The sequence below is a fragment of the Pollicipes pollicipes genome, unplaced genomic scaffold (assembly GCF_011947565.3).
Source record: "Pollicipes pollicipes isolate AB1234 unplaced genomic scaffold, Ppol_2.1 Scaffold_4594;HRSCAF=5408_pilon_pilon_pilon, whole genome shotgun sequence".
In the NCBI taxonomy this organism is placed as follows: Eukaryota; Metazoa; Arthropoda; class Thecostraca; order Pollicipedomorpha; family Pollicipedidae; genus Pollicipes; species Pollicipes pollicipes.
The window spans coordinates 23,191-47,500 of NW_023596520.1; the positions used below are offsets into that span (position 1 = coordinate 23,191).

The 24,310-nt window shown below is 52.0% G+C and overlaps 2 protein-coding genes across 3 annotated transcripts in view; one reads left to right on the forward strand and one right to left on the reverse strand.

Moving 5' to 3' along the window:
- LOC119097852 (mechanosensory protein 2) overlaps positions 1-18,483 on the forward strand; it is a 32,990-nt gene extending 14,507 nt beyond the window's left edge. The window contains exons 4-6 of the mRNA XM_037220802.1: positions 11,541-11,638; positions 13,045-13,372; positions 15,726-18,483. Coding sequence (XP_037076697.1) covers positions 11,541-11,638; positions 13,045-13,372; positions 15,726-15,827 — 528 coding nt within the window. The 3' untranslated portion in view covers positions 15,828-18,483. The remainder of the gene's footprint in view (positions 1-11,540; positions 11,639-13,044; positions 13,373-15,725) is intronic.
- Positions 18,484-18,756: 273 nt separating this feature from the next.
- LOC119097854 (protein catecholamines up) overlaps positions 18,757-24,310 on the reverse strand; it is a 6,942-nt gene continuing 1,388 nt past the window's right edge. For both annotated transcript variants that reach the window (XM_037220804.1, XM_037220803.1), the window contains exons 2-5: positions 23,270-24,310; positions 22,824-22,925; positions 22,258-22,428; positions 18,757-19,598 (exon numbers count right to left, since the gene is read on the reverse strand). The exon at positions 23,270-24,310 is cut by the window's right edge and continues 6 nt beyond it. In XM_037220804.1, the coding sequence (XP_037076699.1) occupies positions 19,423-19,598; positions 22,258-22,428; positions 22,824-22,925; positions 23,270-24,284 (1,464 nt within the window). In that variant the 5' untranslated portion in view covers positions 24,285-24,310 and the 3' untranslated portion in view covers positions 18,757-19,422. The remainder of the gene's footprint in view (positions 19,599-22,257; positions 22,429-22,823; positions 22,926-23,269) is intronic.

Sequence of the window (24,310 nt, forward strand, 5' to 3'; positions counted from 1 at the left end):
TGTCGGCAGTTTCCGGTAATACTATATGTCCACCATGGAGCCTTGAGAGCTTTTTCACGATTCTGCTTCTAGTAAGACGTCTAGCGTCACATTCAATCACGTCGAGTTCGTCAAGTACTTTTTGTTTTAGTTCATGTTCAGGGCAACGTACCTGTAGCTCTTGTTCTAAAACTTTCCTCTTTTTCTTCAGGATTTCACAGGCCGTCTTCTTTTGCTGCAGTTGGTGATTCACAAGTCGTTCTCTCTACCTTTTGGTAAAACCCTCTTTCTTAACTGCCTGGTCATGTAGCTTTATGTTGGAATATTTTGGCAGAATTCTTTCTTTGATACATGTTTGATTAAAAATAACTGCTGACTCAGCATTAACGAGCTTTTTGATGCATCGTTCTAGTTTCCGGGCCTTTGACTTTGCGTCATCGCTTAGATTAAATATGGTTCGCACAAAATTACTCATATATTCATCACTCCTTCCATTCTAACGTTTCGAGATCTTATCTCATCTTCGGAGAAGACTAAATTGCACATGAAATAAGTTTTGAGTTTTAAAGGATGAAAACATTGGGCACTACCGTTGGAAAACATCTTTTAGTACGGAGAACATAAATGAAGCACAACTACTTGAAGTAAGACGGATCGCTATTTTCATCTTCATACATGTAAGAAACACTCATAATGGGAACATCACAAAGACACAATGGGAACACTATTGTCACAATCACATCGGAAGTGCTCACCGCCCACCACCTAGTAGCTCAAGAGTTCTGCAAGAATTTGTCTGTCTGTTTAAGGCCGGAGAGAGTTCGTTAATGAATATGCTTTCCCAAATTTGAAAGCGTCTTCTGTCACTGCACGTCCGTAAAATGTCAGTGCTGTCTGTCAGTTGTTGTCGTGTCAATGTCATGTCGTGTTCCTGTCGCATGTGGTCCAGGGGTGCCCCGTCATGTTAGTGCATTGTCAGGCGTCGTGAGAGTGTCGTTGTGGTCACATGATGAAATGAAAATAGCGATCCGTCTTACCTCAATTAGTTGTGCTTCATTTATGTTCTCCGTACCAAAAGATGTTTTCCAACGGTAGTGCACAATGTTTTCATCCTTTAAAACTCAAAACTTATTTCATGTGCAATTTAGTCTTCTCCGAAGATGAGATAAGATCTCGAAACGTTAGAATGGAAGGAGTGATGAATATATGAGTAATTTTGTGCGAACCATATTTAATCTAAGCGATGACGCAAAGTCAAAGGCCCGGAAACTAGAACGATGCATCAAAAAGCTCGTTAATGCTGAGTCAGCAGTTATTTTTAATCAAACATGTATCAAAGAAAGAATTCTGCCAAAATATTCCAACATAAAGCTACATGACCAGGCAGTTAAGAAAGAGGGTTTTACCAAAAGGTAGAGAGAACAACTTGTGAATCACCAACTGCAGCAAAAGAAGACGGCCTGTGAAATCCTGAAGAAAAAGAGGAAAGTTTTAGAACAAGAGCTACAGGTACGTTGCCCTGAACATGAACTAAAACAAAAAGTACTTGACGAACTCGACGTGATTGAATGTGACGCTAGACGTCTTACTAGAAGCAGAATCGTGAAAAAGCTCTCAAGGCTCCATGGTGGACATATAGTATTACCGGAAACTGCCGACATCAATTTATCTCAACATGATCTTACTGAGGAACGAAAAGAGGTGCTTAATCTTGGACTTAATTGCCATGTGTTGTCGAAATATGACAAACTTAAGAAGAAAGTAGAACTGGAAATTCTTTACCAGGATATCTTGAATTTGGAAAAAGAGAACAAGGTTACCGTGGACAAGGATCTAAAGAACAGTTTACTAGGAGAGAGCACGAAAAAGCGTGGAAATGATAGAAGCAAGATATTCACGCAAGAACTCAGGACGGCGGCAAGGGAACTTCGAGAAAAAGACGACATCATCATTCGGCGAGCGGACAAATCATCACTCTACGTAATACTTGACAAAAAGGAATATCATACGAAACTAAACTGCATCTTGAACGACGACAAGAAGTTCCGGCACATCACAAAAGATCCAACAGACAAACTCAAGACCAAGCTTAACAAACTAATCACTGCTGCCAATGCCGCTGTTGATGGCATACACTTTTCCAAGATAACGGGTGAATTTGCGCCTGGATGTGCTTATGGGTCTGTGAAAACTCACAAAAACGGCAACCCCCTTCGTCCAATAATCTCACAGATCCCTTCACCAACCTATAGAATTGCAAAACGTCTTAATGGTCTTCTGTACCCATATCTTCCCATGTCTTACAGCTTGTCATCAACGGACGAGTTTATTGATATAGTGCGATCTCGTCAACCTAAGGGCCTACTAGCCTCTCTAGATGTTGAAAATCTATTTACAAACGTGCCTATTGAAAGAACCATATCCATCATCCTTGACCGCGTCTACAATCATCCTGAAATTCCTCCTCTCAAAATATCAAGGCGCGTTCTTGAACAAGTACTAAAAGCCTGCACGTTGGAAGTTCCTTTCCGCGGGCCTGATGGCCGAACGTATTGCCAAATTGAGGGTGTTGCGATGGGCTCACCTCTAGGACCCCTATTCGCTAATTTTTTTATGTGACACGTAGAAACCGACATACTACAAAATGACGACATAAGACCGGACATTTAATGCCGCTACGTAGACGATATATTTGTAGAAGTTAGGGACATTGACCAACTAGGACATCTCAAAAACACATTTGAAGAACGGTCTGGCTTAAAATTCACAACAGAGCTAAGTGTGCAAAACGTAATACCCTTTCTTGACGTAGCTGTTGATGGACAAGGCCAACAATTCAAAACGACCGTATACCGAAAACAGACTAACAACGGACGGTGCTTAAATGCTGACAGTGAGTGTCCTCGACGCTACAAAATTAGCGTCATAAGGTCCTTTCTTCGACGAGCATTTAAGCACTGCTCTGATTGGACGGACTACATTCAGAATTGACACGAATCAAACAGATCCTGGTGAACAACAGTTTTTCAAATTCTGACATTGAAAACGAGACACAACGACATATGACAAGACACTTTGACAGCAAACCAAGGCAAGACATCCAACCGACCGTCAAACTGTACTATCAAAATCAAATGACATCTGCTCACAAACAGGATGAAAAAGCTTTACGGGAAATTATCTCTCAACATGTTAAAGGCAAAAACGACCACAAAATAGACATTGTCATTTACTATTGTAATAAGAAGATATCGAACTTTCTTATGAGAAACAGCCCAGACAAACACGACAAACTGAAATGCACCAATGTAGTGTATCAATTCCAATGCAACATCGAAGGTTGCAAACTTCGTCCCACACACTACATTGGTGTGACCACAACGACACTCTCACGACGCCTGACAATGCACTTACGTGACGGGGCACCCCTGGACCACATGCGACAGGAACACGACATGACATTGACACGACAACAACTGACAGACAGCACTGACATTTTACGGACGTGCAGTGACAGAAGACGCTTTCAAATTTGGGAAAGCATATTCATTAACGAACTCTCTCCGGCCTTAAACAGACAGACAAATTCTTGCAGAACTCTTGAGCTACTAGGTGGTGGGCGGTGAGCACTTCCGATGTGATTGTGACAATAGTGTTCCCATTGTGTCTTTGTGATGTTCCCATTATGAGTGTTTCTTACATGTATGAAGATGAAAATAGCGATCCGTCTTACTTCAATTAGTTGTGCTTCATTTATGTTCTCCGTACTAAAAGATGTTTTCCAACAGTAGTGCACAATTTTTTCATCCTTTAAAACTCAAAACTTATTTCATGTGCAATTTAGTTTTCTCCGAAGATGAGATAAGATCTCGAAACGTTAAAATGGAAGGAGTGATGAATATATGAGTAATTTTGTGCGAACCATATTTAATCTAAGCGATGACGCAAAGTCAAAGGCCCGGAAACTAGAACGATGCATCAAAAAGCTCGTTAATGCTGAGTCAGCAGTTATTTTTAATCAAACATGTATCAAAGAAAGAATTCTGCCAAAATATTCCAACATAAAGCTACATGACCAGGCAGTTAAGAAAGAGGGTTTTACCAAAAGGTAGAGAGAACAACTTGTGAATCACCAACTGCAGCAAAAGAAGACGGCCTGTGAAATCCTGAAGAAAAAGAGGAAAGTTTTAGAACAAGAGCTACAGGTACGTTGCCCTGAACATGAACTAAAACAAAAAGTACTTGACGAACTCGACGTGATTGAATGTGACGCTAGACGTCTTACTAGAAGCAGAATCGTGAAAAAGCTCTCAAGGCTCCATGGTGGACATATAGTATTACCGGAAACTGCCGACATCAATTTATCTCAACATGATCTTACTGAGGAACGAAAAGAGGTGCTTAATCTTGGACTTAATTGCCATGTGTTGTCGAAATATGACAAACTTAAGAAGAAAGTAGAACTGGAAATTCTTTACCAGGATATCTTGAATTTGGAAAAAGAGAACAAGGTTACCGTGGACAAGGATCTAAAGAACAGTTTACTAGGAGAGAGCACGAAAAAGCGTGGAAATGATAGAAGCAAGATATTCACGCAAGAACTCAGGACGGCGGCAAGGGAACTTCGAGAAAAAGACGACATCATCATTCGGCGAGCGGACAAATCATCACTCTACGTAATACTTGACAAAAAGGAATATCATACGAAACTAAACTGCATCTTGAACGACGACAAGAAGTTCCGGCACATCACAAAAGATCCAACAGACAAACTCAAGACCAAGCTTAACAAACTAATCACTGCTGCCAATGCCGCTGTTGATGGCATACACTTTTCCAAGATAACGGGTGAATTTGCGCCTGGATGTGCTTATGGGTCTGTGAAAACTCACAAAAACGGCAACCCCCTTCGTCCAATAATCTCACAGATCCCTTCACCAACCTATAGAATTGCAAAACGTCTTAATGGTCTTCTGTACCCATATCTTCCCATGTCTTACAGCTTGTCATCAACGGACGAGTTTATTGATATAGTGCGATCTCGTCAACCTAAGGGCCTACTAGCCTCTCTAGATGTTGAAAATCTATTTACAAACGTGCCTATTGAAAGAACCATATCCATCATCCTTGACCGCGTCTACAATCATCCTGAAATTCCTCCTCTCAAAATATCAAGGCGCGTTCTTGAACAAGTACTAAAAGCCTGCACGTTGGAAGTTCCTTTCCGCGGGCCTGATGGCCGAACGTATTGCCAAATTGAGGGTGTTGCGATGGGCTCACCTCTAGGACCCCTATTCGCTAATTTTTTTATGTGACACGTAGAAACCGACATACTACAAAATGACGACATAAGACCGGACATTTAATGCCGCTACGTAGACGATATATTTGTAGAAGTTAGGGACATTGACCAACTAGGACATCTCAAAAACACCTTTGAAGAACGGTCTGGCTTAAAATTCACAACAGAGCTAAGTGTGCAAAACGTAATACCCTTTCTTGACGTAGCTGTTGATGGACAAGGACAACAATTCAAAACGACCGTATACCGAAAACAGACTAACAACGGACGGTGCTTAAATGCTGACAGTGAGTGTCCTCGACGCTACAAAATTAGCGTCATAAGGTCCTTTCTTCGACGAGCATTTAAGCACTGCTCTGATTGGACAGGACTACATTCAGAATTGACACGAATCAAACAGATCCTGGTGAACAACAGTTTTTCAAATTCTGACATTGAAAACGAGACACAACGACATATGACAAGACACTTTGACAGCAAACCAAGGCAAGACATCCAACCGACCGTCAAACTGTACTATCAAAATCAAATGACATCTGCTCACAAACAGGATGAAAAAGCTTTACGGGAAATTATCTCTCAACATGTTAAAGGCAAAAACGACCACAAAATAGACATTGTCATTTACTATTGTAATAAGAAGATATCGAACTTTCTTATGAGAAACAGCCCAGACAAACACGACAAACTGAAATGCACCAATGTAGTGTATCAATTCCAATGCAACATCGAAGGTTGCAAACTTCGTCCCACACACTACATTGGTGTGACCACAACGACACTCTCACGACGCCTGACAATGCACTTACGTGACGGGGCACCCCTGGACCACATGCGACAGGAACACGACATGACATTGACACGACAACAACTGACAGACAGCACTGACATTTTACGGACGTGCAGTGACAGAAGACGCTTTCAAATTTGGGAAAGCATATTCATTAACGAACTCTCTCCGGCCTTAAACAGACAGACAAATTCTTGCAGAACTCTTGAGCTACTAGGTGGTGGGCGGTGAGCACTTCCGGTGTGATTGTGACAATGGTGTTCCCATTGTGTCTTTGTGATGTTCCCATTATGAGTGTTTCTTACATGTATGAAGATGAAAATAGCGATCCGTCTTACTTCAATTAGTTGTGCTTCATTTATGTTCTCCGTACTAAAAGATGTTTTCCAACAGTAGTGCACAATTTTTTCATCCTTTAAAACTCAAAACTTATTTCATGTGCAATTTAGTTTTCTCCGAAGATGAGATAAGATCTCGAAACGTTAAAATGGAAGGAGTGATGAATATATGAGTAATTTTGTGCGAACCATATTTAATCTAAGCGATGACGCAAAGTCAAAGGCCCGGAAACTAGAACAATGCATCAAAAAGCTCGTTAATGCTGAGTCAGCAGTTATTTTTTATCAAACATGTATATATATATATATATATATATATATTTATATTTATACTTATATTTATATCTATATATATATAATATCTATAAAAAATGCCCTCAATAACAACTGGGCCGTGTCCAGCGTTTTTCGTTGAGCGGGGGCCTTTTTACGGTCAGGGGCCTTTTTTCAACCCTGTGCCCTATTGCTAAGGCTCTGGCTGCGCCCCTGGCTGGAGCCTGAGTTGAAGGGGGGTTTGAAGCCCCCATAAACTGAATAAGAAAGTACATGCCTGCCGATGAGGGCTTTCGTCAATTTTGCAAATAAACAATTTGTTTCACAAATAACAATTGTTTCCTTTATCAATGTCACGCCGTCATGCTGAGGCAGCATACAATGATCCCACTTCCACGTGCATCACGTTCATGGGATGTGAAGCAGGCACGGGTGAATACCTACCATATCAATTGCAGACGACCACCTTGTCTGTTTGGTAATTAGTCCATTTTTCTTTCTTAGCTACATGTGTTTCATGCAGGCGTACACCTGACCCTGGATGAAGTCAAATTTGGCTCCTGGATCAGCCAGCATTCTGTTGAGTCCCGGTTCAATCGAGTTTTTCGAGTAGTTGTGTGAGCTGGAGTCCAGTCATTTGGATTATCCATCAGTGGATTAAAAAAGAAGTGTAAGCGTCAACAGGAGTCTTAGGTGATGGTTTTGCCATGCAACACTGAAACACTTGATGCTCTCTTACTGTCAAGTCATGTCGCATGCTGTCTTTCAGGAATTTTGTGGGGTTGTGGGGTTTCCAGTTTGTGTGGGATTGGTGCAGGTGAGTTGGTTTCTCACCTATTGTCACCGAAATTTGCTCCATTGAAATGGATTCAGAAATTGAGACTCTGGTCTCAAGAAGAAACTCTGACCTGGTTCAGAGTTTGCAGAAATTTGCTCAGAAACGTACTGTGCTGCTCGAAAGTATAGTCAGAATCAACCAAATGTAACAGTCGGAGCTGGAATCGATTTCGCGGCAGTAAAACAACCACCATTCGGGCGTTATACGTTTGGGGTCGACCGTATTAATGACATTGGCATTTGGGCGTCCTGAGCGCCCGCCTCCAAGTGGAGGCGCAATTATGGCATAAAAATGACTACTGCACGCTGATGCCGACGACAGTGCTGCCGTTTGGCCTCGTTGATCAATATTTTCGTTTGTGGTCATAAGATACGGCTTTTGAGATGCAGTCCCATCAAGTCTGCTGCACAGCGTTAGTGAGCCGAGTTATTTTCGCAGGGCCGCGTAAACATCTGGGAAGTGTTCGAGTGCTCACAGCCCCAGCGTGACAGTTCGTTGGCTCGCCTTCAGCTGTATGTGCGTGAACACTTGGTTACCCGCGCGCATGCGCGCGCCGACGCCCGACATTCTATACAGACAGCTGTTGGCTTTCAGGTGCTCACCAACGACTCCACACAGACAGCTGTTGTCTTTCAGGTGCCCACCAACGATTCCACACGGACAGCTGTTGGCTTTCAGGTGCTCACCAACGATTCCACATGGGCAACTGTTGGCTTTCAGGTGGTCACCAACGATTCCACACAGATAGTTGTTGGCTTTCAGGCGCTCACCAACGATTCCACACAGACAGTTGTTGGCTTTCAGGTGCTCACCAACGATTCCACACAGAGAGCTGTTGGCTTTCAGGTGCTCACCAACGATTCCGCACAGACAGTTGTTGGCTTTCAGGTGCTCACCAACGATTCCGTGACTGTCAGCGTTGACGCTGTAGTGTTTTACAAGGTCAGCGACCCCGTGATGGCCCAGAATAACATCGAGGACTACAGGTGCTGGCCGTGTGACATCACGTTGGCATGGCGATGCCGCCGCCGGGCGTGCCTCCGTCCGTGGTGTATTTTGTCTAGCCTCTGTTGGTAATTAGGGCAGCCCACCTGCTTGAGAAGGCGCGCCATGGGGTGCTGGACTCCTCACCTCTCTCTCCCCCGACAGCAGGGCGCCGGCCGCCCGACGGACTGTAACAGTGCTGACGTTGCTGGGTAGTGCCCTGCACGGCTTCCGCCAACTGTACTGCGGCCGGCGTCCGACCGTTAGCTGTCCAGCCGCCTCGGAATGCACTCACTTCGGCGGGGTCTCTTAACATGCGCCATGTGGGAGCAGTTGCCCCGCAGCCACCCATATTTCCCCCGGTCCAATCTCGAACTGCCCCTTGCCGCGCAGTTGGATGGTTTGATGACGTAGAGTGTGAAGTGTTCGGTGGGGTTTTCACTTAAGCAGGTTGCGGGCACCTCTGCCACCGGCTGCAGTTGCTGAAATAAAACGATGTGTAGGCGCGCATGCCCATAGACTGCGCTGTCATGCAAATTGTACGATGCTCATTCTAGGTCAGTTGATCACATTAATTTAGGGTGTCTGTAGCCACATTTAAAATGCTCCCAATTTGAGATGTTCTCGACAACCGGATAAGCCGTAATACAATGTTCAGCTGGAAAGCGAAGCAACTATTCGTACTCATATGCATACGAATTGACGTACGGACAGAGGGACCTCACATCAAGCTCGCTTTTGCCCGGTTTCAGGTTTCGGTGCGATACTGTACGTGTTAATCTGCCAAAAATCTGTGTTAGACTCAGATATGAAAAACCTGCGCCTCCCTCTGCCTACTATATTTTTGTTTCGTCACCAGTTTTTTCGTTATGCTACAATAAATGCGCAGTGTTTGTCTCCAGCATGAACCCTGTGGGAGTGGGGTACGCCGAATATGCACATTCAATATGGCTGTTTACGGTGTAACGGTCGACGGCAAAGTGCAGAAGTGGTTATATTTCATGCATTCGAGATTATCCTGAAATCACCTTTTGAATTGGTGACTTGTTCGTTTGATGAGGACTACAATTTTATGACATTCCCAGTAGGCCCAATCTACTAGGTTTCCCACCTAAACTAAGCTTCCGGGTGCGACTGCTGGTTCTGCACTCCGGTGTGGAGGCCGCCGGCCCCACTGTCCAGCGCGACGGAAGCGCTCTCTGTGGAGGCCGCCGGCCCCACTGTCCAGCGTGACGGAAGCGCTCTCTGTGGAGGCCGCCGGCCCCACTGTCCAGCGTGACGGGCGCGCTCTCCGTGGAGGCCGCCGACCCCACTGTCCATCGCGACGAGCGCGCTCTCTGTGACGCGGAGCGTGGCCGGCTGCTCCGCAGATCCTATCCAGTGACTTAGTGACGGTGACCGTCGACGCAGTGGTGTTTTACCGCGTGCACAACCCGGTCGGCGCCGAAACCAAAATCGAGGAGTTCAGGTCAGCCAGCGTGGAGCCGGGCGGCGGCCCGGCCGGCGGCGGCGGTGCTGGCTCGGCCGGCGCCCGTGTGCAGACAGCCGCGTCTGGTGCCGTGACCCCGCGTGCCCGGCCCGGGCCGCATCGTGTCCGTCTGGCATGACCCCGCAGGCGTGTGTCCCACTCGGGGCCCGGGGACGGCGGCGCCCCCGTCCGCTGCCACCTCTTCTTCTCCCCCAGATTCTGAGCAAGGACAGTGTGACGGTGTGCGTGGACGGCGTGATTTATTTCCGCGTCATTAACCCGGTGACGGTGGTGACCTGCATTGACCACTATAGGTAGGTGGGGCGCCGTCTGTTCCGCCGGTCGCCACGCGCGGCCAGCCACTCCTGGCGGCTCACTCGGAGGGCGCGCCGGCCAGCATGGCCGTTCGGTGGGCCCGTATGTGCCCCGTCAGCACGGCTCCGGCACGGAGAGATGCCCCGCGCCTGCCGCAACCTTCGCCAGCGCCCGGCTCTGACCCGTCTGCTGCAGTCGAGCAGTTGGCTTCTCCAGCGTTCCGGTTGTCTTGGTGCGAGCCTTGGCGGACAGCCTGTGGCGTCGAGGCGCGATGTCGCCGGCTGCGACGGCCCTCGGGTCGACCGATCAGACGGCCGCCTCTGTACACTCCTGGCTAGCTCTGCACGTATCCGTCACGGTGCTCTGTGCCATGGTGCCCGCCCACCTCGCCGAGGGGAGCGCTCCCGTAGGCAGCGTTTCGTCCATAGATTCCGAGAGTTTGCAGCGAATGGTATCCGTGCAGCTAGTTTGCAGTCTGGTACCCGTCTCCCAGGCGTCTTGATCACGATCCTTGTTCAGCAAGCACGCCCGCGTCTCGCGCGTATAGGGCGGCCGCCAGATCTGAAGCAGGCTGCCGCCAATGAGGTGCCGCCTCATTTCATCACGGCGTAGCCACAAACACGGACAGCTGTTCTCTGAGCGCACAGCTCACCTGACGCCGACGATATTCATCGGTGCGACAGTGTTTGTTTGGCGAAGGCATGCATTGTGACAGCATGTAGTGCGGCTCTACGATGTAACGCAGCTGAGCAGCTCGTGCTATCGTATGTGAACTAAACTAACACAAATACTGGGATGGGCCGGATGAAATGTGGATAATTAGAATGTAAAACAACGCAAACTCAGGAATTGCGTTCTGACTTCTGGCTGTCAGGTGTAGGATTTGTTCGCTCTTTGTGAACACAAAGTTGATTGCAGACGCAGGCGTTATGGATACAGGCGCAACGCGTCTACCACTCTTCAATCCAACTGCGCGGAGATCCTGGATCCTTTCGACCAGTTGTCCTAATGTTCTGCCATGCTGCAACTACTGAAGACACTCTTCGACCCCACCCTCACCTCCTGTTCACCCCCAGACAAGATAATTTGCTGCAGAATAACGCCTACTGAGAGCATGAGCCCCGCGTGTTACGTGGTGTCATTTTAACTCCGTGTACTGTCGGCGCATCGTTTAGCTGAAGACTCGCACTCTATCTTCGCCTCTCCCTGTTTATCGGCAGCATGTGCATGACTCGATCCGTGTCTGCCTCTAGATCTTGAGCAAGGACTCGGTAACAGTAGCGGTGGACGCCGTAATCTTTTACCGCATCAGCAACCCGACTGTGGCCGTGACGAACATTGTCAACTACAGGTAACGACTGGCGGCGCTGCGGCCGGCGCCGGCGGCTCGGCGGCGCGCGGGCGCGGACCGCCGCCGCGGAGCCCGGCGACCGGCACGGGCTGAGAGACGCCTACTGTGACGCCGACCGGCGCGTGCCGGTCCGGTCCGGTCCGGTCCGGTCCGGTCCGGTCCGGTCCGGTCCGGTCCGGTTCGGTCCGGTCCGGTCCAGTCTAGTCCAGTCCGATTCAGTCCAGTCCAGTCCAGTCCAGTCCAGTCCAGTCCAGTCCAGTCCGGTCCGACCTCGTGCACTCCCTTCCGGTCCTGTCCGATCCAGTCAGGTCTGGACTAGTCTGGCCCGTTTGGATACAGTCTGACGCTGTCTGATAAGGTCAGACCCGGCCCAGTCCGCCCACTCCAGTTGATTTCAGCACCCCAGCCAGTGAGGCCAGCTCAACGCCATCCAAAGGACCACGGTCCAGTGACCCGTCCATCGAGTTCAAAAGTAAACCAGTCCAGCGCTGTTCGCTCTAAACAACATCCAAACAAACTACATCAATACAGGCCTGTCCCAGTTCGGTTAAATCCAGACCAGTCCAGTTCAAGTCGGGCAGCCGCCATTGTGCTATCGCGACGTTTTGTCGGGTGGCGTCACTTTGCTGGGTGCTGAACGTTCGTGTTGCTGATAAGCCCAGAGATTGTTAGGTGCTCTCCCTCGTTCGTGTTGCTGATTGGCCAGCGCAGTGTCAGGTGCCCTCCCTCGTTGGTGTTGCTGATTGGCCCGGGTAGTGTTAGGTACTCTCCCTCGTATTGTTTGTGGTCTTACGGAGAAGTATCGTGGCTTGTTGAGACAGTTCCCAGGACTGGGGTCAGCTTGTCAACCACAATTAGGGCCATTAATAATCCCGCAGGCCTCCTGGAAAGTGCATTGTTTGAAGCATTGTTCCGGTTGCTAATGGCCTGCGCATTTAGGGATTTGGGAGCAGCTCAGCCTGGTCCAAGTCCCATCGGAAATCGTAGAACGCTTTAACAATAATCGTGAGCTTAGCTCTGGATGTAGTCATTCTATTCAAAGGTCGCACTGAGGTCAAATGTCGTAATGGACATGCTCATGGGTTCATTTCCTGGCAGTCAGTTCTGGCGCATTTGCGGCGAATCAGCCACGTCGGCTTTGCTGCTCGTGAACAACTACTTTATAATTCTAGAGTAATCTATCACCGAGCTCCCGCTCGCGGTCAGCCATCAAAATTTCAGTATTTCTGCTTGCAAACAGCTGTTAACGTCCGATAATCCATACTTGCGCTGCGTTTGCGGACCTCGTCATCAGCCTGTGTTGAATAAGCCAGCGCGGCGGCCGGGTAAGCGCACCGACAACTGCCGGCGTCGGCCGCGCCACCCTGCGCGCAGCCAGTCACCGCCCGTCCCCCGCGTGCCGCCAGCCATTCGACCCGCCTGCTGGCCGCCACCACGCTGCGCAACGTCCTCGGCACCAAGTCGCTGGCCGACCTGCTGGCCGAGCGCGAGACCATCTCACAACAGATGCAGTCCAGCCTGGACGAGGCCACCGACCCGTGGGGCGTCAAAGTGGAGCGGGTCGAGATCAAGGACGTGCGCCTGCCGCTGCAGCTGCAGCGCGCCATGGCCGCCGAGGCCGAGGCGGCCCGCGAGGCGCGCGCTAAGGTCATCGCCGCCGAGGGCGAGCACAAGGCGTCGCGCGCGCTCAAGGAGGCGGCTGACGTCATGAACGAGAGCTCCAGCGCGCTGCAGGTGCGTCGCTGTTTTGGTGGACATGCACACATAAAGGCACACAAAGGTTGGGACTTCGTATCTTTTTGAGGAGGTCGTGCTCGCACAAAGTTCCACTTCTGCACGCATTCTAGTACTGCGCAGACGGAAAGTAGGCACCCGTCAAAAGTGACGATTGTGGAATAGCCCCAGTGGTCGAATATGTCGATATGCCGTGTCATGTATCACACGCTGGTGCCGCGTGCTGACGCCCTGTTCTATATGTCATACTACGCATTCTTGAACGACGTGATGAGACACCGATGAGGTCCATCACTCGCCTCGCTTTTTGCACACGTGTGGCTCACGCGAAAACATTACCTTGTTTCGACACGCGTGTGGTGCTCGCGAAAACATCAGGTTGTGTGCTCGTGAACCACGCCACCTTCCGAGCTGCACGCGCGATCGCAGCCGGGTGCAGCACTTGGCTACTGATGGGATAGTAGCGCCTGTTGGGCTGAGCCGCTCTGCTGGGCCGCGTGGCGGGATGGGGCTACTGTGGCGACTCGCCGCATAGAGCGCTGTGGCGTGCCCAAGCAGTGGGGAGGAAGTTTGGCTTACGCATTTTTTGGGATCACTCCGAGCGAGAATGCATACCGGAAAGGATCTGATTTTGTTCCTGTTCGTAAGAATGTCTCACGATTAGGAACACCATTCAACTGGATGAAAATAGCTTCCCTGCAATAGCTGCACACGTTTTAGTCGTTTAGTGAGATGCATTTTGAATGAGATTTCAGTCACGGACCTTCCTCAGAGTCCATATGTCCAAAATGTAAAACGGATATCCAGGCTGTTGGTCTGGGACAGCATATACAGGCGACAGCCAGGGACAGGGTGTCCGTTTTATATTTGCACAGTTCAACTCTGCGGGCAAGGTCCGTGACCGAAAATTGACCCCGAGCGACTAAGACGTATCTAATGATTTTAACAGAATCCCAGCTCAGGTATATACTTGAGCATTTCTTGCATTGCATAAGCACTACACCACTTTAGCAACACCATGTGAAGCTTAATGGTTTATGGTACGCAACCCAATGCTGTGAAAATTAAAATTGGCGTTAAGTGTTTTTCGGCATCATGACCCTGACCGCCGCCTTCCCCTTACGAACGCGATGCATAGAAGCAAACCAAACAATTCACCCCGAGTCAACATCGGTTCATCTTCACACACCACATTTCAGTGTCACATCGATGCTAGTGCACCGCCCATCTGCGTTTAGACTTCAAATATAGATCTCAGTTTTTAACGCCATCGCAATTGGCTTGCGTCTATCACAGCCTTTCGTCTATGTCTGCGACATCGGAGATGTCAGTTCCACAGCGCACACCGACCCACAGGCACTGTAATATGCAAGTCATCCTCATAAAATTCGGTAAGATGTTTGATCCCCATTGTCTGGTAGCATGATGAAACCTTTGTGGCGAATGGTCAGGATAATTCTAAAAGCAGCACGTTTTTTGCACTACTTCTATAGAATACGAATGGTTATTTACTGCCATCCTATATATAAATAAATATATATATATATATATAAACATGTTTGATTAAAAAGCAGGGAGTGCTCGGGTTTGGCAAGTCGTCTGTTGATTCGCTTCATGTTTCTAATCAGCTTTTTATGTCGGGTTGAAGTTCAAAGATTAAATCACAAAAATACTCACATGTTAGATGGTGCATTTGTCGTATATATATATATATATATATATATATATGCATATATATATATATATTATAGTAAAGGGCTTTATATGTATATATATATATATATATATATATATATATATATATATATATATACACACATATATCACTTCACTCGCGTCAGGCATCGAACAGTGTTAAAACAACTACAAATTCGCGATATTTCATGTTTGTCCCGTTCAGTCGGCCCCTCATGGTTCACATGATATAGTTTGCAACGCGCTTTGAGTGCCTCGTGAAATCCCTGTGCATTCCTGATATTTACTCGCGCATTGCTAACATTGTTACCACTGGTCGTTTCCAAACGCTTGTACATCGGTCAGCTGACCGTGTCTCACCGACGGCCTCTTCTGCGGACAGCTCCAATACCTGACCGTGCCTCCCCGACGGCCTCTTCTCCGGGCAGCTCCAATACCTGACCGTGTCTCACCGACCGCCTCTCCTGCGTGCAGCTCCAATACCTGACCGTGTCTCACCGACGGCCTCTCCTTTGGGCAGCTCCAATATCTCACCGTATCTCATCGACGGCCTCTCCTTTGGACAGTTCCAATACCTGACCGTGTCTCACTGATGGCCTCTCCTGTGTGCAGCTCCAGTACCTGACCGTGTCTCACCGACTGCCTCTTCTCCGGGCAGCTCCGATACCTGCAGACGCTGAGCACCATATCGGCCGAGAAGAACTCCACTATCATCTTCCCGCTGCCCATCGACGTGCTCAGCCACTTCATAGGGAAGTAGCGGCCACCAGCCAGCGGCGAGAGGGCGATCACCGCCCCGCCGCCGACCTTACGCTTCTCCCACCGCCCGCCGGAGATCGTCCCGGGTCCGCCCGGAGATCGTCCCCGGTCCGCTCGGAGATCGTCCCCGGTCCGCCTGGAGGTCGTCCCCGGTCCGCCCGGAGATCGTCCCCGGTCCTCCCGGAGGTCGTCCCGGGTCCGTCCGGAGATCGTCCCCGGTCCTCCCGGAGGTCGTCCCGGGTCCGCCCGGAGATCGTCCCCGGTCCGCCCGGAGGTCGTCCCCGGTCCGCCCGGAAATCGTCCCCGGTCCGCCCGGAGTCGTCCCCCGCCCGCCGGTGCCGGCCGTCACGGGATGGCGCCAACTCTGACAGAGCGCGCCAGCGTCAGGTGTGCAAGCTCCGAAGGTGGCGCGACCAGCAGCGCGGCGAGATGGACACCCGGTCAGCCCCCGCCGGCTCCATCACCCTCTGCCGTTTGTGTTTGGCGTCTGTTATCTCCGACCTTCGTTCGTCTCGGTGAGATGATAGCGCTTGACACTTTGGAGCCTCGGAAGTAGATGTGGTAGCTTGGTTTGCTTGTTTGCGCTGGAAGCAATTCCTGGTGGTGTTGACCTCACCAGTGTTGTCACGTGTTGACCCTGCCGGTATGCTTGTTTCGGTGATATTCCATACGTAGTTCGGTTACAAACAGTTGACTGATAAGTGGCCAACAACAGGCACGTGGGACTCGCCGCTCCTTGCGTCAGCGTCACATTTGCGCGTTTGTCTGTCGCACAGCACTGCAAGCCCAGCAGGATGACGTAATATGAAACGGACGTGCAATAATATTATCAAGACATGTCGCGAAGGCATGATATGGATATTGACATCGCCCTGCTAACTGTTACATATTTGCACAAATCTGAAACGCTTTTAACTGGCTTCAACTGTCACCATTTTGTTTCATCCTTCTACCGGATAAACATGCGGTACCCGAGAGAATGGGCGATACCGACCATGTTCCTCGCCGCAGCATTCATAGCGAATTCTAACACCGTTTCGTGAGTCGGCGTGCCTGCCGTGCACATCTAAGACAGGCGGCCCAGTTCCGCACCACCCAAATAGCATTTCGACTTCAGCCTCAGCCCTGCGGCATCCGAAGCCAGAGGGGACCACGAAACCGGGCGCCATATACCGATGGATCCGCCATGGCATTCAGTTCATCGCCGCAAATGGTTGCCGAGATTTTGATGAAGAAAATATGCTAGGTATCGACGTAAACATCGCTGTGGAACGAACAGACGCATCAATTTCCAAAATGCGTCGCGTACTGCACCCACGCGTGCCTGGCATGCTTCCCTGGGCGGTCCCGCACCCCCGGGTCAGGATAGTGGTTTTTCGCTTTGCTCGGACGCACGAATCCTTCATTGACATTGCTTGTGCTTTTCCAGTAATCGTACGGTCGTGCTGCCGTTGATGTGCTGACGTCAGTGCCTATGCAGAAAAGGTTGCTCATCTTACCAAATGGTCGCGTCCTTGTTCACCCTCTCATCGCTGCCCTGTGTGGGCACAGGGCTGCCGAACAACCCGTCAGTGTAAATATCCACCGAAAGATCTCCTGTGTGGCCCCGGTCGCCAATGACTTGAAATGAAATCATATGTTCCCCACTGCGTAAGATTATGACACCGCACAAGCGTTCGTGTTTTCTCACATTCATGTCCACTTTCGCAATGAGAATCTGAGATGAATAGCTCGCTGTCGGCACAAGGAAATGGCCGCCTCCCTCGTCGTATGACGAATGGCTTCACCGAACAGGGTAGCTTATTGGATGCTGTCACCACCAGTTACATGTTTTATTAATAGGCCACCGTCGCCGTTCTTTATTCAGCATGGTAACAAGTGAGACAAACTGTAATGCCAACTTAGCCGAAAATTGCTGGCCGGTTTCCGCGGCATATGAATAGCCCAGTTTTATGCGTGGTAGATGTTCGCTTTTGTGTGGGGTTGACAGCTGCAGGCCATGAAAGATTCAACGGACGGATCGCTATCTGCATAGCCAGCTGGTCCCCTCCGCTTTCGCGCGGTCTGGCGGCCCACGCGCGAACTCCGCGCAGCGCAACTGGGCGGGGACAAACCTGCCATTGTCACATTTGCAGCAGGCGGAGAATGCAGGCCACAGCGAGGGCCGGAGACCACGGGTACGCTGCCAGGTGTGACCCCCGTCGGGGGACAGAGCGCCACACGCCGGCTACGCTTAGCTCCATGGGCTGCGGCCGGGCTGCGCCGGCACGGTCGGCTCCTCTCTGTGCGGTCGATACGAGCTGCGGTTGTCCTCCGCTCGTCCGGCGCGTCGCGTGGTGTTGCCTGGTGGGTCCGTGGCGTGGTGCACAATCGCATGCTTCTGCTGTCAACTTCGTTGATGGAGCTACACGACTGTCTTCACTGAACACCGTACCAGCACCGCGCTCTCCCCGCGTCGCGTCTCGGTGTTCTTGACATGCAGTTCTCGACAGGCGTCAGCAGCTAGATGTTATTGTATTCGTGCGCTCAGGTTTTGGTGGATTTGTACCTTCGTACACGTGCCTAGCTTCGTGCAAGTGTCCCTTCTGCGACCTATGCTCCATTTTGGTGTACCTTAAGGCATGTAGAAGACTAAAATAAATCCGACTTCGATTAACGCTTTTGGCGTCGCGCGGATAGGCGGTGGTAGGAATTCAATGTCACGAGCAGTGTCCAGCCCACTCAGCCGTGGTATTGCGTCGTCCAGCTCACCCAAGAGTCGACCACAAGCCGTGCAGCTCCGGCATCTCCAGCCGCACGAAAGACGCAGGGGAAAACGCGCGTTGCTAACGCTTACATTGGTGCGACGAATGGGAACATCCAGCATATTATCAGCCAAGGTAACAAGCGCACCTTACGTACAACAATAGTTTTTTTAAGTCATACCAGGGTACCGCAAAGGATAAACTATTTATTTCGGCAACGGCAATGTGCATTCCATTAAGTATCCAACCCACCTCTCACACAAGCAGTTCCCACCGTTCGCACAAAATGGTTAAAATACCACAAACCGACAAAAGCAAGTTCAAATCCCGTTTGATCTACGATTACCCTGCGCATCCGCAGCATCCTTCGAAAATGAGGCGCATTCGCCAAATCCATCTTCCTAACTGCACACAACGGGTGCGTCGGCATGGCGCAAAGTAACTAAGAGACGGCGCCAATCGAAAACCTACACCATCCATTGGCAGCACGGTGGTCAGCAACGTCAGCCTCGCCATTGTCCGCCTTCCCTCGTTCGACAAGCGCCATCCAACAACCAACAGCATCCAACAAGCAGAATCCGTCGCGAGGCACGCACGCTTCAAAACGACGCAGATCAACAGCCGGCAGTCTAAAAAAAACTCGCGCTCACGCCGGCGGCGAGACTCCCGCGGAGGCGCGGTGTCCCCCCCCCCCCCCCGAGCCGGGTGGGGACAATCGCTACTGGTCATTCAAACGGCCGCAGTCCTTACGCGCGGCCATCAGCGTGCAGCTGCTGGTGGAATGATCGACACACGCCGCCGCCCGGCCGGCACGCGACGAGAGGGAGGGCGGCAGTAGACGGGCACCGCGCCTCACTCGTACTCGGCGATCAGCACCATCATGTAGATACCGACCAGGAGGGCAAGCAGCTCCTTCACCGTCTGCCAGAGGTTGGTCTTCTCCAGCAGCTCCGGTATCACGGACACGGTGGCGATGTAGATGAAGCCGCCGGCGGTGAACGGCAAGATACGGGACGTGGCGGCGGCGTCTGCAACAGCGCTGGCAACCTCAGCGCCACGGACGCGCCGGCGGGGTGTGGCGGAGTAGTCGGCAGCACACGCACGCAGGCACACGCACGCGCCTACGCACGCGCACACACATGCACGCGCACACACAAGCACGCACGCACGCACGCACGCACGCACGCACGCACGCACGCACGCACGCACGCACGCACGCACGCACGCACGCACGCACGCACGCACGCACGCACGCACACACACACACACACACACACACACACACACACACACACACACACACACACACACACACACTGTTGGGAGAGGCGTCGAGTTCTAACACACCAGCGGTTCTGGTGGTGCTGGGAGTCCCGATACACCAGCGGGGTGTGGCGGAGGTGTCGGGGGTCCTGATACACCAGCGGGGTGTGGCGGAGGTGTCGGGGATCCTGACACACAGCTGGGAGTGCCGGAGGTATCAGCAGTTCTAACACACCAGCGGGTTCTGGTGGTGCTGGGAGTCCTGATACACCAGCGGGTTCTGGTGGTGCTGGGAGTCCCGATACACCAGCGGGGTGTGGCGGAGGTGTCGGGGATCCTGACACACAGCTGGGAGTGCCGGAGGTATCGGCAGTTCTGACACACCAGCGGGTTCTGGTGGTGCTGGGAGTCCTGATACACCAGCGGGGTGTGGTGGTGTCGGGAGTCCCGATGCACCAGCGGGGTGTGGCGGAGGTGTCGGGGATCCTGACATACAGCTGGGAGTGCCGGAGGTATTGGCAGTTCTGACACACCAGCGGGTTGTGGTGGTGTCGGGAGTCTTGATACACCAGCAGGGTGTGGCGGAGGTGTCGGGGATCCTGACACACAGCTGGGAGTGCCGGAGGTGTCGGCAGTTCTGACATACCAGCGGGTTGTAGTGGTGCTGGGAGTCCTGATACACCAGCGGGGTGTGGTGAAGGTGTCAAGAGTCCTGACACACCGGTGGGATGTTACCAAGTGTCGGAGTGTGACGGCGGTATCGGGAGTCCTAACACCCAGGCGGGATGCGGAAGAAGTGTGAGCGCCAGCGACACGATGACGGGATGCAGCCGGGTTGACAACAGCGCAGATACACTGCTGCGAATGGCGGGACGTGCCAGCAGCAGGGACACACTGCTGGGGGGCGTGGGATGGTGTCGGTATCGCTGACACACAGGCGGGCGTACCCACGGGAGTCTGGAGTCTGGTTCCAATTGGATGTAGAGGTGTCAGCACACATTTGGACGTATCAGCACATGAACACACCAAGTGATATAGCAGAAGTATTCAATGGGAGATACTGGCAGGCATCTAACGAACATCCCAGCACGATCGGTACAGGATGTAGGATAAAGGACTAACAGGAGATCAATAGTGCGTGATGCGATGGGGGTGATGGCTGAACAAGACAGGCAACATGGACAAACATTTCTGGGGTAACAGCACTGGCAAGGGCAGCATTGGCACCAGACACGGCTGAACCAACACAGGCAACATGGACAAACAACTCTAGGGTAATAGCACTGGCAAGGGCAGCATTGGCACCAGACTGTCAGCTATACGAATGCCCCGTCACAGTTGGCATACCCTCCTGGCATACACTGTGCAGCGTCGGTGATAACTCATCCCCTCCATCAGGCCAAAATATATCAGTCAGCACTGACCCAGCCCCTCCCCCTCGGCAGTCGGGTTGGCAGCAGACTGACCTACCCCTCGGCAGTCGGACCGGCAGTAGACTGACCTACCTCCTCGGCTGTCGAACCAGCAGCAGACTGACCTACCCCCTCGGCTGCCTGACCAGCAGCAGACTAACCTACCCCTCGGCAGTCGAACCGGCAGCAGACTGACCTACCCCTCGGCAGTCGGACCGGCAGCAGACTTGCCTTCTCCTCGGCCGTCGGACTGGCAACAGACTGACCTACCCCCCTCGGCAGTCGAACTGGCAGCAGACTGACCTACCCCCTCGGCCGTTGGACTGGCAGCAGACTGACCTACCCCTCGGCCGTCGGACCAGTAGCAGACTGACCTACCCCTCGGCCGTCGGCCCAGTAGCAGACTGACCTGCACCCTCGGCCGTCGGACCAGTAGCAGACTGACCTACCCCTCGGCCGTCGGCCCAGTAGCAGACTGACCTGCACCCTCGGCCGTCGGCCCAGTAGCAGACTGACCTGCACCCTCGGCCGTCGGCCCAGTAGCAGACTGGCCTACCCCTCGGCCGTCGGCCCAGTAGCAGACTGACGTACCCCTCAGCCGTCGGCCCAGTAGCAGACTGACCTACACCCTCGGCTGTCGGCCCAGTAGCAGACTGACCTACACCCCCGGCCGTCGGCCCAGTAGCAGACTGACCTACACCCTCGGCAGTCGGACCGGCAGCAGACTGACTTACCCCTCAGCCGTCGGCCCAGTAGCAGGGTGACCTACCCCTCGGCCGTCGGCCCAGTAGCAGACTGACCTGCACCCTCGGCCGTCGGCCCAGTAGCAGACTGACCTACACCCTCGGCAGTCGGACCGGCAGCAGACTGACTTACCCCTCGGCCGTCGGCCCAGTAGCAGAGTGACCTACCCCTCGGCCGTCGGCCCAGTAGCAGACTGACCTACCGCTCGGCCGTCGGACCAGTAGCAGACTGACCTACCCCTCGGCCGTCGGCCCAATAGCAGACTGACCTGCACCCTCGGCCAGCAGCGAGATCACGGTCCCCGTGAGCGCGCCGACGGCTGTCGTCAGCTGCAGCATAATGGCGCGCCACCGTGGCACGCCCGACTGCACCAGGATGGCGAAGTCGCCGATCTCGTGCGGCACCTCGTGCAGGACGATGGTTATTGTGGTGATGACGCCTGTCGGAGCGGTGGGCAGGCGTCAGTTACGGGCCCTGCCGTTAGATGTCGTATCAGGGGCATCCAACCGTCGTCATCCGAAGTATTAGCTTAGCACTCAGTTACATTTACCGCACACTTACACTTACTTCCAGCTGACGACATGTCGTGGGATTCTACTCTTGCAGCTAACAGTAGCTGACCGTTACGGTTTGCCCTTTGTCTTTCATCGTTTTGTCAATTTGCCGCACTGTCTCCTCAGCGATCAGGGTCGACCGGCCAGGCAGGTGGCGCCGATGGCAAGGGGGGGAGGGGGGAGCGTCGCACCGTCTCCTGGCCGACTGAGTGTCCGGCCAGGTAGGGGGTACCGATGGCAGAGGAAGGGAGGGGGGGGGGGCGTCGCACAATCTCCTCACCGATCGAGTGTCCGGCCAGGTAGGAAGCACCGATGGCCAGACCGTCTGTCAGGTTGTGCGTGAAGTCGGCGGCCAGGTTCAAGTAGCCCGCAACCTTAATATCTGAGAAAAGAGTGGGGCGTGAACAGTGGCGGCTCTGTTCCTGAAGAAACAAGTGCAATGGTGTTGAATTGCAATGGTTGTTGCAGACAGCAGCCATTTGTCACGTCAGACAACATACCTTTTTGGATAATTTTACACCATGGATTGGACAAAGGCTTAATCAGACAACCAGGGAGGCTGATTAATGCATTGTATCACAGGTAGGAGCCATGCCTCCTCAAAACAGTACATGCCAAATTATCAGAGCCTAACTCCAAACACTGCCTAAAACAAGGACGAGCCAACATTTCTTCCTAAAGGCTAGAACAAAATTCAGAGTAGCTTACAGGAGACTTTCCACTGACCTTGATGAGGAGTTGCTTTGTCCAAAGCAGCATTCTGTTGCTTTGTAGATTTCTTGTCTTTTGTCTTTTCTGATGTTTCAGCCTTGTCTTTACCAGGCCTTTTCGTCTCCTTCGAATCATCTTTTACGCGCTCTGCACTCTCTTTATCACTCGAAGCGTCTTGCGCCTTGCTCCTTCCCTTGCTCTTGGGACTGTCACCATCCTTATCTTTCGATCCTCCGGCGACGGCTTTGGCTTTGACCGTCGTCTCGTCCACCCCTGATGGTTTAACATGCAGCTGCCGGTCTGCCGGGCCGTGGCTGTGACCGTGGCCGCCCTTAACGATGCGCACGAACTTCTCTACCACGAAGAAGGCCACAATGCCAGCCAGAACCCAGAGGCCGACGCCCATGTCGTGCGCATGACCGCCGGCGCCGTGCGAGTGGCCGTGCTCCCCGGCTCCGTGCGAGTGGCCGTGGCCCCCGCCGGCACCGCCCGGTGCCGACCCGGACACGGCCAGCAGCGCGTGCGGGATCAGGTGAAGGAAAGCGTCGCCCAGCAGGCCACCGGCAGCGAAGCTGAGGAGCACCTTGAGCAGCGGCTGCGACGCCTCGCTGTTGTCCAGCGGGATCAAGAAGAGGATGAAGAATGGCGCGGCACTGACCAGCAGGGTGGAGCCAAGCGCGGTCAGCCAGAGCGAGGCCGTCTGCTCGCTGGTGCGCCCGCCGCTGACGCGTGCCTGGTGTGCCTGGAACTCCTCGTGCACCTGGCGTGCCTCCTCTGCCAGCTCGTCTGGCGCTACATTCGCCTGACGCGAGTACTTGAACGATGGTGGCTCGTCGTCAAAGTGGTCGTGGCTGTGGCCGTGGTGGTCATGGCTGTGGCCATGGTGGTCATGGCTGTGGCCGTGGTGGTCGTGACTGTGGCCATGGGACTGAACCAGCATTGGGAGACTGAACAGAAGTATCAGCAGTGTTAGACCAATTGCAATGTTACATAAAAGAATACTTTTCTCCATGACTGTTGCTTTGCTCATTCACTGCAAATAATACAGAATGTGTG